Raw genomic sequence first — 12,374 nt, 5'->3', positions numbered from 1 at the left:
ATAGGTGACTTAAAAAACTCCATTTATTGACCTCTAAATCTGATAAAATTAAGAGCTCTGCACAGGTGTTTTAAGAGGACTTTGACTTTGTTCCCACTGCTCACTGAAGTCAGATTGCTTTTGTTTCTATAGCCTCTGTATCTGTTTTCTGAGTGGCTAAGAGGACTTCTCGTGCTCGTTTCCGTCGCAGTCTCTCAGCATTTGTGATCATCATGGGATGCAGAGGGAAAAAGCCTGAAAGACCTAAAAGCAACAGGATTTTCATTCATTACAATACAGTACAAGCCAATGTTTCCCTGGGAATTCAGCCTCACAGAACTGAGGTCTCACAGAGACCTGACCTAGAGCATGGATTTAAAACATGCTCCTCACCCTGCAACCTGTCTTACTTCTCCCCAGCTCCCTCCTCTCCATTTACTTTAAGGAGACAATGGATGTTGTCTACTTCCTAACACTATTCTCCTTACTTGAATAAAAGACAAACTGACAAATGGCCATTCAAGACACACTATTCTCATTTTTACCATAAAATACAAGTCACCCAAAAAGTCCATAAAGGAGTCAGATTCAAAGTGGCAATTAGATCACAACTTCAGCTTTCACTCCAGTCCTGAGCAGCCTAGAGATGATGAAAATCATTCTTTATTCTCATCATCCTGGAACTGACTTCAATTTAAAATCTCTTCAATGAGGTAAGGCTAGAGTTGAGTTACCCAGAAGCTTTTCCACAGGCTTAGAGAGGTGGGCTCCACAGCCGATCCAATGCCGGATCCGTTCCAGGTTGAGAGCAACGAGTTTCTCTCCATGACTGTTGGGCAGTGGATCATAGGAGCCCAGCTGCTCCACAAAACGGCCATCCCTGGGACACTTGTTGTGAGCAGCCACGATGCGGTAGAAAGGCCGGTTGGTACAGCCGCCCAGGGCAAGGCGAATGGTTAAGTGGCCTCCGTGGTAGGCTCTGCAGAGGAGAGTAGCTATAGAGAAATAAGTAGTTAAGACAAAAGAACTGAGGGCACAAAACGAGGTAGATGAAACAATCTCCCTCCACTGAAATGTCCTTACTTCCAACTAATTCTTGTCAATCCGGCGTAGATACTATCCATGCACTCCAGCCAGAAACGACTTCCTCCTCATCCCCTAATCCCCTCAGCAAAGGCCTGCCCTTTACTGGCTCTGTGACCATGTCGGAGCCTCAGCTGCGTCATCTATAAAATGAATGCCATCTAGCTCATAGGGTTTCGGTGAGAAAAAAACTGAGAGGAGGATCACATGTAAGGCTGTTGCAGGTTCGGGCTGCCTCCCGCTCACCTGGGAAGAGCGCTGCCCCACCAGGTCCCGCACGCCCCCACCCCGCACCGCAGGGAGGTCTCTCGGCCCGATCACTCACTGAGCTGGACCATGGCGCAGCCGGCGTGCCCCGGGCCCTGTGCGCCAGGCGCGGCGTCTCGGAGCTCCCGCCGCCCGCACGCAGCAGCTCCACGGCCTGGGGCGGGGCGGCGGACGGCCGACGCTGCGCGACCGCGGGCCTCACCCCTCCGCGACCGACCGCCAAGCGCCTCGCCGTCGCACGCGGACAGCGCGCCGGCCCCGCCTCTTCCGCTCTCCGCCCCTGCACTTCCCTGAACGCAGCGCGGTGAACCCGACCGAACCTTAAACTGCCGGGGACAGGCGCGCTCCATTTGCGTGCCCCGGGGGTGGCAGTGCGAGCTGAGGCCGGTGGGCGTTGCCGGCCCTCCGTAGCCTGTGAGCGCCTGGGGGAGCGAGGAGTACTGCTAAAAGTGATAAAGTGCTCCATAAATCCATCCTTGCTGCAGACGTTTTTTGAGCACCTGTTAGGGCCAAAGCACGGTGCTGAGAACGCAAAAATGAAAAGGCGCTGTCCCTTCTCCTAGGAAGCTCAATCTGATGGGGAGACGGTGAGGTTACACCAGCATAACTAGGGGTGGTCAGTACACAGTCCTGGGGGAGCAGAGGAGAAGGTGAACCTGATACTTCCTTGGTGCCTCAGGAAGACTTCATAAAGGAGGTAGCCTTAGGGCCGAGGCTACAGAAGGACTATAAATGTAGAGTTTTATTATCCTTCTGTGTTTACTAATATGCCTTCTGCCTTCCCTCCTAGTATCTCCACCTCCTCTTTTAAAAAATAAAGGAAGGGGAGACTTTATTCCTGATTTCTGCTGTGCAGTGATCCAGGAGGACAGGGGTGAAGTGTGATTTGTCATCTCTAGCCCTAGAATGATGGCCTCAGTTGTGAGGAATTTTGCATCTATTACAGGGTAATGGACTCTAAATGGAGCCCTTGTGGTTTAGATCCATGAAGATGCCTGTGGTCAGAGGGAGTCAGCACCTCCACAGTCAGCAGAGACCTCTCTGTTGAGCTTCTCTGTTGGATCCAAAGGGCCTGGGCACAACTCATATGCTCTTTGCCCTAATGTAGTTGTAACCGCAGGCCCTCTAGGACCAGTTCAGCTGACCCCATCTCTTACCAACAGATTGACTTGTCTTTCATAAAAATTGCAAAGTCATGTAGCCAGAGCCTGTGTAAAAGAAGAAATCATGACCTGAAATGACCTCAGAACTAAGATCCTCCTCCCCATGGAACCCAAGGACGGTGCTGTGACCAGAACTTGAAAGCTAGACTCTTATCAGAAGCAAGGGGTCCCTCATTCAGGAAGATCCAGTGTTAAAATTCCTTCCCCACCTCATCAAAAATGTTTAGAACCCCATCATAAATGTTGAGAACCTTGTCATAAATGTTTAAAACCTTACCATAGGGGCCGGCCCCATGGCTTAGCGGTTAAGTGCGCGCGCTCCGCTACAGGCGGCCCAGAGTTCGGATCCCAGGCGCGCACTGACGCACTGCTTCTCCGGCCATGCTGAGGCTGCGTCCCACATACTCCCACATACAGCAACTAGAAGGATGTGCAACTATGACATACAACTATCTACTGGGGCCTTGGGGGGAAAAAAAAAGGAAGAGGATTGGCAATAGATGTTAGCCCAGAGCTGGTCTTCCTCAGCAAAAAGAGGAGAATTAGCATGGATGTTAGCTCAGGGCTGATCTTCCTCACAAAAAAATAAGTAAAATAAAATAAAATAAAATAAAAGCTTACCATAAATGCTTGAAGCCCACCAATCAAAGCCTGTGCCACTAGCATTTCCACGTGCCAGCCTATTCTCCCTAACCTCTTAAATTTTGCCCCAAATCCTGAATCAGGAAGACAGATCTCAGGGCACATGCCCCTTGTCTCCCTGCAGATCGAACTCACAGAATAAAAGCTGATTTCTCCCCTGAAGGCTGATGCCATAATTAATTGGCTTGTTTATGTGCATCAGGCAGAGAACCCCAATTTTGTGCAGTAACATAGTGACCCAGCATAGCAGTCTTCCTTTAGGCCCACCTTAGAAAATGATGCCTTAATTCCCAAGTTCCACTAAGTGAACCTGGCCAAGGACCTTAGTAGTTGACTTCCTCCAGGAGTGATCCTGATAAGCTTTCATCAGAAACCCTAATAATGAACCCACTATACCTTATATTCCTATATATACCTCAGTATACCTTAACTCCAGAACCATACTGATGAATTTTGAATTTCTTATTTCCATTTTTTATTGTCATTCAGTTTACTGTTAACCAGTAAAACATCCAGTAATGTAGCCATCCAGTAAGACAGCCAATGGGAATAAGTGAATGGGTTTCTGTTTATGGTGAAGATTCTTTTGTTCTCCATCTCCAGGCCTCATATGGTGAAACTTCCAGGGTTTAATTTCTCTGGGAAGGAAAGGAGCTCAGAGTCCTATACAGAAAATTCTTCAGCTGGAAGGATATCAGAAAGATGGGTTTCCAAAGCCAACTGTCTCCTGTACCTTGTGGATCTCGGCAAGCAGAGCCTCGTCTTTCAATTTCAGCTGCATAAGAGGAAAGAAGGGAAGAACAGGTGTCATATCTGATATACCTGTGTGGAGACCCCTCATTTGCAAGGCCACAGCTCAAGACCATAATTATTTGGGATGGAATTGGTTCTTCCTATATCCCCTATTTCATGGTAACTCCATTAAAAGACCTCAGAACATTGTGCTGGTTACATGGACATGCTCACTTTGTGAAAATTCATCAAGTGGTATGAACACTCACAATTTGTGCATTGTTTTGTAAAATAACTTTAATAAAGTTTATTTTTAAAGGAGTTCACATTATCACCCAACATATCTTGACCAATGTATAATATTCCCATTTGGCAAGAGACAGAGAAGAATCAAAGACAATAGATCTGAACTTAATTTTAGAATCTAGATGTGTAGTAGAGGTATCTAGTTGCCTTCTGCATACTCACTCTGTCCTTTCTTAATAACAAAATCTTCATTTCTTTTCAAGGTAGCAATGTAACCAGCTAAAAAGCCACATTTTCTGCTTCCCTTGCAGCTAGGGGTAGTCTTATGACCCATGTGGCCAATGAAATGTAAGCTAAAGTCATTGGTCTTTAAAAGGAGGTGAAATAGCTAACATGGCCCCTTTTTTCTTTCCCCCTTTGTGTTCTTTATTGTACCTGAAACGTGGATATGGTGGCTGGAGCTGCAATGGCTGTCTTGCAACTATGAGGGATGGAAACTGCGTGCTATGATGGTGGAGCAGAAAGATAGAAAGAGTTTGGGTCTCTGATGACATTGTGGACTGTGGTATCAGCCCTGGACTTGCATTAAATGAGAAAAATAAAACTCAATTTGTTTAAGCTACCATCTTTCAAGTCAAATTACTTGCAATTCATAAATGACAGAATAGACTAGGGGTTGGCAAGCCACTGTTCATGAGCCAAATCCAGGCTGCTGCCTGTTTTTGTAAGTAAAGTTTTATTTGAAACACAGGCATGCTCATTTGTTTATGTATTGTCTATGGCTGCTTTTGCAGTATAAGGCCAGAGTGTAGTAGTTGCAATAGAGACCGTTTGGCCCACGAAGACTAAACTATTTCCTATTTTGCCCTTTACAGAAAAAGTCTGCTGACCCCTGGACTAAACCAACACCTTCATTTTACACATGAGGAAAATGAGGCCCAGAGAGGTTAACACAGTAAGTTAATGACAAAACTAGGACCATAATTCAGGTCTACTGACTCCCAGGCCATCTGTCTTTCCATTAAACCATATTCTCTCAAGAGGCAGAAAAAAGATCCCCCATAGAAATATGTGGGTTATTATTCCAAACCCAGCAGCCCCATGATACTGGCAAAAATGGTAAGAAAAGACTCTAGAAAAAGACATCATGAAATGCTGTCAAGTCCTGAATTAAGACAGCACCTTCCTCCCCGTTTCCCAGCCTCCGTCGAGTACAGACGAACAGACAGAGTACAGTGAAGGCACCTGCGCCATACCTTCCTCGTGTACTTGTAGGCCTGTTCAGCTTCCAGGTGCCGACCAGCCTGAGAAAAGAGCAGCAGTTGGTGGTGATGATGTATCATAAACATGGTGGGAAAGTACATCGCCACAACATTTCTACCTAAAGCAGAGTATTCCACACCTCTGAATTCAAAGGGGAAGCAGAAAAATGAAAGGTAGTAGGGAAAAGCAGATTCTCATATATATATCTATATCTAAATGAATGAATGAATGAATGAATGAAAGAAAAACAATCCCTTCTTCATTTCAAAAAGCTTAAAGACAACTTGGCCTCTCATTTTTTTTTCCTGAAAGCACCGTGAGTCATTTGTTCTTCTCAGGCAGGATTGAAGCCATTCTGTTGGTAACAGCTAACACTTACATAGTGCTTACTTTGTGGTTTACATTGTTTTAATTGTTTACATTGTTTGAAGTGCTTTACAGTACGTACTTTCATTTTTAATCCTCAAAACAACCCTAAGGGATAACTACTATTATTTATAATTCCCAGTTTACAGATAGAGAAACATAGGCACAGAGAGGATAAATAACTTGCCAGGGTTATGAAACTAATAAGCAGAGGAGCCAGGTTTTCCAACAATGCAGAGTCTAAGTTTTTACCTACTACACTTTATCCTGTCTCTATGCATTAGAAAAAGCAGATACTGGAATTACTTCATGTAAATCTGGTTAAGAACACTAACTACTCCTCCACGTTATTCTTGTGTGAAGCACTCATCTAGGCGTTAAATGAGAATAATATAAATTCACTATTATACTTCACAAGTTTGTGCATAACAAATTAAGAGTATACAAAGTCACTTGGGAAAGCTTAAATACATAAATATGAGAACCACAGAATGTTCAGGCTAGAAGGGAACTTAGAGAATATCTAGTCTAATTTCCTGATAAGTGCTAGTCTCTGGTAAATTTGTACTGGTTCACAAAACTTTCATTACCCAAAAGACTTTCTTTTGGGTAATGATATCTACACTTTGAAGTTTTCCCACCTGAAGTTCACTGAATTCCATGGGCATTTTCCAGCACATCTTCCTTCCTATCACTATCACCTTTGTTTCACTTCTGCCATAGGGAGGCAGAGAGCCAAATGATGTGAGGATCCAGAAGAGCCAAAACAATTTTGGAAAAGAATGACAATTTTTTTTGTTGTTGTTGTTGCTATAGTGGAAAATGCTGCAGTTTACATCCTTGTACATGTCTTCTGGTAATTTCCATGGGAGGAAATGTATCTAGATATAAAATTTCTAAGTTGTAGATAGGAATGTGACTAGATAATGGAATACTGCACTTCAAAGTAGTTATACCAGTTAACATCCACTAGCAATTCTGAGAATCCTTATCAATATTGGTAATATCAGACTAATTTTTGCCAAGATGGATGTGAATTTCTTTCACATCATTATTTTAAATTGCATTTTCATGATTAATAGTGAGGCAGAACTTCTTTTCATACATTTATTGACTTTTACAATTTCCACTTCAGCAAATTGTATATTCCTATCGTGTAACCTTTTTTCTTATTGTAGGAGCTATTTATATAATCTGGATATTAATCCTTTATTAGTTATAAATGCTGCAAATATTTATAATTAAAAAAGTCCTGAAGCTTTATTTTAGTGTCTTTTGTTATAAATGAGTTTCCAACTTTAAAGTTGTTAATTTATTGATATTTTATTTTTGGCTTGTGCTTTTACAGGCATAAGACACCTTGCACAACCCGAGGGCATAGAGGTATTCTCTATATTTTCTTCTAAACAGTCTCAAGTTTTAAGATTTAAGTCTTTAAACCAGCTGGAATTGTGTGTGTGTGTGTGTGTGTGTGTGTGTGTGTGGTGTGAGGTAAAGAATTAATTTTTTTATATAGATAACCAGTGACTCCACCACTATTTATTGAATAGTCCATTTGTTCCTCATTTTGGTGGGGCTATATAGTCTTTTTAAAATATCTTTATTGAAGTATAATTTACATACCATAAAATTCACTAATGTTAAGGTTCAATTGTGCAACCATCACCACAATCCACTTTTAGAAGATTTTTATTACTCCCAAAAAGTTCCTTCATGGCTGTTTGCAGTCAATCCCCAATCCCACGCTTAGCCCTATTTTGTCTCTATAGTTTTCCTAATTTCATATAAATGGAATCATATAATATGTAATCTTTTGTGCCTTGTTTCTTTCACTTAGTGTAATGTTTCTGAGGTTCATCTGTATTGTTGCATGAATCAGAATTTCATTTTTATTGCTGAGTAGTAGTACTCCATTGTGTAAATACACCACATTTTGTTTATCCATTCACTGATGGACATTTGGAATGTTTCCAGTCTTTGGCTTATTAAATGCTGCAATGAAATAGAGAAATCTTTGTGTGGGCATATGTTTTTACTATGATACCAAGAAGTAGAATTGCTGGGATATATGGTAAGTGTATTTTTAACTTTTAAGAATCTGCCAAACTGTTTTCCAAAGGCGTTGTGCTAATTTGCAACCCCACCAGCAATGTATGAAGGTTCCAGTTTCTCCACATCCTTGTCAATACTTGGTATTGTCAGTCTTTTTGATTTAAGCCATTCTAGTGGGTATGTAGTGTGGTGTTAATTTGCATTATCTTAATAAATTATCTTTTAAATTTTTTGACATTTCATATTAAAGTTACAATAACAGTTCTCTCCTCTCTGTACACACACACACACACACACACACACACACACACATACATAAGTATATATTTTAACTTTTCCTGAACCATTTGAGAGTAAATTGCAGACATGATGCAATTTTAGACTTCAGTATGTGTTTTCTAAAATCAAGGACATTCTCTTACATAACCACAGTACAATTATCAAAATCAGGAAATCAGTATAAATACAATACTAATTATTGTACTTAGCTAATCTACTATAGAACTCATTCAGATTTTTCCAAATGTCCCAATAATGTCTTCTATAGCAAAAGAAAATTCAAGATCATGCCTTGAATTCAATATTCATATCTTCAGTTTCTTTTAATCCGGAACAGCTCTTGAGTCTTTGTGTTTCATGACATTGGCATTTCTGAAGAGTACAGGACAGTTATTTTATAAAATATTCCTCAATTTGTGTTTGTCTGATGTTTCTTCATGATTATATCAGGTTATGAACTTTTGGCAGGAATACTACAAAGATGATGTGTTCTCCTCAGTGTGTCCTATCAGGAGGCACATGCTGTTTATCCCAATACTGGTGATGGTAACATTGATCATTTGTTTAGATTGTTATCCGCCAGGTTTTTCTACTATAACATTACTATGTTCCCCTTTGTAATTAATAAATATCTTGGGGGGAAATATTTGGAGACTATGTAAATATCTTCCTACTCCTTAAATATTCATCCATAATTTCAGCATACATTGATGACTGTTCCCTGAATTAATTATTATTATGGTGGTTTCCAAATTGTGATTTTCTAAATCCATAATTCCTTATACATTGAATAGTTGGCCTTCTACAGTAAGCTTTCCTTTTCTACCATTTATTTATTTGTTTAATTATATCACTGTGGGTTCATAGATTCTCATTTGTAATCCTTTACTATAATTATTTATTTTGATGGTCAAATTGTCCCAGATAGGGGCCGGCCCCGTGGCTTAGTGGTTAAGTGCGTGGGCTCCGCTGCTGGCGGCCCGGGTTCGGATCCCGGGCGTGCATGGACACACCACTTCTCTGGCCATGCTGAGGCCGCGTCCCACGTACAGCAGCTAGAAGGATGTGCAGCTATGACATACAACAATCTACTGGGGCTTTGGAGGGAAAAAATAAATAAATAAAATCTTTAAAAAAAAAAAAAATTGTCCCAGATAGGGCCAGTGGGAGTCCCCCCTTTAAGCTAGTTCCTTTGTCTTTTCTTTTTTCCCTGTGTGCTTTTGATATGTCTCAATCTTTCTTTGCGCACTTTTTACTGTGATTCAACAAGATATTCCAGACTCATCTTGTACTTTCCCTCTCCCAGTCCTAGAATCAGCCCTTTTCCAAGGAGCCTCTGATACCTTTATTTTCTTAAACTGGACAAATGCCCTAGTTCCTTTTAATGGATTGAGAAACCAAGACCTGAGCACTACATGTACTCATGCCCTCCTCAACTATATATAATATATATATATACACACACACATATATAAAATCTATCTGTCAAATCATGAGTTCACACTAGTATCTCTAATTCTAATCCACCACTACTAGGTCATTCTGTCTTCCCTGTTTACATATTTATTACTCAATTCTCTGACAGAAACTTGGCTCCCATGATCCACAATATAATTACTTATTTTGTAAATCATAGAATACTTAGTAATTTCAGAACAGCTAACTTATGACTCTGCAAAAAAGCCTACTAACTAGAGCCCAATATTTGTATAGAGTTTTTTTTCTTTTAGTCTGAGGGTATGTATTCTAAATAATTTTTTTAAAGTATCTTGAGATAGTTGTCTTTTTCCCACCTTCAGTGTTATTATGTTATTCAATGGAAATAGTTTTGGTTTTTTGTTTGTGATATGAATTATATGATTCCCCTATTTCTTGTTGATTTTATTTCTTTTTAAAAAAACATATGAAACATTAACATGGTTCCAAAAGTCAGATCTGTACAGAAAGGTACAATCACAGAGTGTTACCCCATCATTCTCTCCTTTCCTTCTACCCTATGCCTGCCATGTCCTGTAAGACCCACTCTCATTAATCTCTGGTTTTTCCTTCCTCTGGTTTTTTTGTACAAATGAGCAAATCTATGTATAATTTCTTCTTTTTCCTTCTTTCTTATACAAAAGGTGGTATACTATAGAAAGTCTTGCCCTTTATTTTTTTCACTGAACAATATATCCTGGAAATCACTTCACATCGGTTCATATTTCTTCTTCTTTTTTTCAGCTGCATAGTACTCCATTATGTGGATACACCATAGTTTATTGAAACATTGTCCTGTGTATATGGTTTCCAATATTTTGCAATTGCAATAATGTTGTAATCAATAACCTTGTGCAAATGTATTTTTGAGTTGCTGGAGGAATATTTTCAGGGTAAATTCCTAGAAAACCCCAATTATTTTTAAATACCATCTAATCAAAACCTAAGTTTCCATATATATGTGGATCTATTTCTTTTTATCAATTATGTTCCACTTATATATTCCTACACCAATACCACTCAGTTTTAATTATTAGAGCTTCATAATAAGGCTTGATGTTTGGCAGGAGAGCCCTCACTCCTTATTTCTCCACCCATATTGTCATAGCTATTTTTTGGCCTTTACTGGCTAAGTGAATTTTAGGGTTATCTTATCAAATTCCTCACAAAAACTATCTTATTATTTTTATTGAGATTGCATTCAACTTAGATATTTGGGGAAATTTTTCATCTTTGTGTTATTGAAACTTCCTGTCCGTGAACATGGTATTTCTATGTTCAATAAAGTTTTACCATTTTATCCATACAGGTCTTGAATGGGAACCCTAAAATTTATTTTTTTGAAATGAAAACTGTTTTAATGAAAAAGGAACTCAGGAATGAGGTCATTAAACATAACTAAATACATTTTAAATATAAATACTCTGTATTTCCTGATTAGTATCAGGTAAATATCTAAACAACCTATCCCAAATTCTGGCTGGTCTCAGAGAAAAATGTCAGAGACAATTACAAAGAAGATGCTTCATAGTATCAGGTCCATTTTTAAAACAATAGGATCTTTTGGGAAAATCACTTTAGTCTATCAGAGATTTCTGTCGGTCCTTTTGTTGATAACCCATTTATGTCTGCACTGTTATAGTCTACTTTGCCTTTATTTTTATCGTTGGATTCTGATATAGCTTTTCTAGGCCAAATATGACTAACAAAGGGGGAAATCAGAGGGTATGTGTATGGCTCCAGGAATTTTTTGTAGATCCAGAGCATAACTGGAATGACTATACAAGGAATGCACACCACTATCTGAGGCTTGAGCTCCTAAACATGAGAGCGCAGGCAGGCAGAGAGGTGCCGAGGAGGGCAGAAGGCAGAAGGAGAACAGCTCACCACCCTCAACTCTAATCTGCCATCCCACTGCACTGTAGTCATTGCCCCTGCATGGCTCCCCATTCAGCATTCCTAACCCCAACCCTAAGTCAGGCTCTGATCCCCACATCCTCCTTCATCTTGAGGCAGAGCACACACCGAGCGGGGCTTGGTTAGCGCAGCCTGGGCTGGGGCCTGTGGAGTAGCTCTAAAGTGCCGCAGGGAGCCTACCTCACCCAGAACCCCCAACTGGCAGTCAGCCCCGGCCCACCCCACTCCTGCTCATCCGCGACCACCAAGCCCAAATGGCTCAATCCAATTTTTAGAATCTCCTTTCCAGACAAACACACCTGACTATATGATTTTTAAGCACATTGCCAGATGTGGCTTGTCCTTCATCATCAGTATCATGACCAAATCTGAAGCTCATCAAACCTCAACTATCATGCATTAATGGCCATCCCGCTATCTCTTGCTTTATTTGGTCTCTCACCTCTTTGCCCTAAAAGGGCATTGTGTAAGGATAATAAACACTCACTTTCAGGCAGACCAGAGCCAGATATGCCCATACTTCAGCATTGTAGTTGTTCAATGCATTGGCTTCAGAGAGAGCATCCTCAGCCTCCGTGAGCTCCTCCAGCTTGACAAAAAAAAACAGACGTGTGAGTTGTTAAGTCAAAGTATTCACTTAAGCCAGCTGGAGTCAGCTTAGCTGAAAACACTATGTCCAAATAACATTGGTGTACGTGACCTATACCAACAGTTTTCAACTTTTTAAATTTTTAGCAACAGATCCTTTCTTCAAACAAAATCTTATGTGGTGGACCAGTATATGAAACAGTTAAAAGTAGAACTGCTCTGATTAAAAAGCCAGAGAGGAGAATCTGGAGCCCTGCTTGCTATGCTTTCAAGTTATACCTCTTTCTTTCTCTTCCCTCTATAGCAGTCCTGTCTGGGCAT

At 40.6% G+C, this 12,374-nt stretch overlaps 3 protein-coding genes across 3 annotated transcripts in view; all 3 read right to left on the bottom strand.

Annotated features, from left to right (window-relative positions):
- Window positions 1–5: 5 nt before the first annotated feature.
- On the bottom strand, window positions 6–1,688 carry MRPS16 (mitochondrial ribosomal protein S16). The gene is made up of 3 exons (XM_058543212.1): window positions 1,388–1,688; window positions 714–974; window positions 6–243 (listed from the first exon to the last, which is right to left on the bottom strand). The coding sequence occupies exons 1-3, from the start codon at window positions 1,677–1,679 to the stop codon at window positions 110–112; spliced, it is 687 nt and encodes a 228-aa protein (XP_058399195.1). The 5' UTR covers window positions 1,680–1,688; the 3' UTR covers window positions 6–109.
- Window positions 1,689–3,613: 1,925 nt separating this feature from the next.
- The window catches only part of CFAP70 (cilia and flagella associated protein 70), a 112,285-nt gene continuing 103,524 nt past the window's right edge, over window positions 3,614–12,374 (bottom strand). Inside the window, exons 26-28 of the mRNA XM_058543195.1 lie at window positions 11,953–12,054; window positions 5,369–5,416; window positions 3,614–3,909 (exon numbers count right to left, since the gene is read on the bottom strand). Of these exons, the coding sequence (XP_058399178.1) occupies window positions 3,829–3,909; window positions 5,369–5,416; window positions 11,953–12,054 (231 nt within the window). The 3' untranslated portion in view covers window positions 3,614–3,828. The remainder of the gene's footprint in view (window positions 3,910–5,368; window positions 5,417–11,952; window positions 12,055–12,374) is intronic.
- On the bottom strand, window positions 11,121–11,477 carry LOC131406855 (UPF0729 protein C18orf32 homolog). Its single transcript, XM_058542733.1, has 2 exons — window positions 11,436–11,477; window positions 11,121–11,366 (listed from the first exon to the last, which is right to left on the bottom strand). Exons 1-2 carry the CDS (start codon window positions 11,475–11,477, stop codon window positions 11,121–11,123), a joined length of 288 nt encoding a protein of 95 aa, XP_058398716.1.

Source organism: Diceros bicornis, chromosome 6, assembly GCF_020826845.1.
Source record: "Diceros bicornis minor isolate mBicDic1 chromosome 6, mDicBic1.mat.cur, whole genome shotgun sequence".
Classification (NCBI taxonomy): domain Eukaryota; kingdom Metazoa; phylum Chordata; class Mammalia; order Perissodactyla; family Rhinocerotidae; genus Diceros; species Diceros bicornis.
The sequence above is the reverse complement of the archived record's forward strand: the minus strand, read 5'-3'. Positions and strand labels throughout refer to the sequence as shown.

Coding starts and splice junctions, on each gene's coding strand:
- LOC131406855 (XM_058542733.1), bottom strand. CDS start 11,477: ATGACTACAGTGCAGTGGGATGGCAGATTAGAGTTGAGGGTG. Junction 11,367..11,435: donor GCAGATTAGAGTTGAGGGTG/GTGAGCTGTTCT, acceptor TCTCATGTTTAG/GAGCTCAAGCCTCAGATAGT.
- MRPS16 (XM_058543212.1), bottom strand. CDS start 1,679: ATGGAGCGCGCCTGTCCCCGGCAGTTTAAGGTTCGGTCGGGTTCACCG. Junction 975..1,387: donor CTGCGCCATGGTCCAGCTCA/GTGAGTGATCGG, acceptor ATTTCTCTATAG/CTACTCTCCTCTGCAGAGCC. Junction 244..713: donor GCCTGTGGAAAAGCTTCTGG/GTAACTCAACTC, acceptor TGTTGCTTTTAG/GTCTTTCAGGCTTTTTCCCT.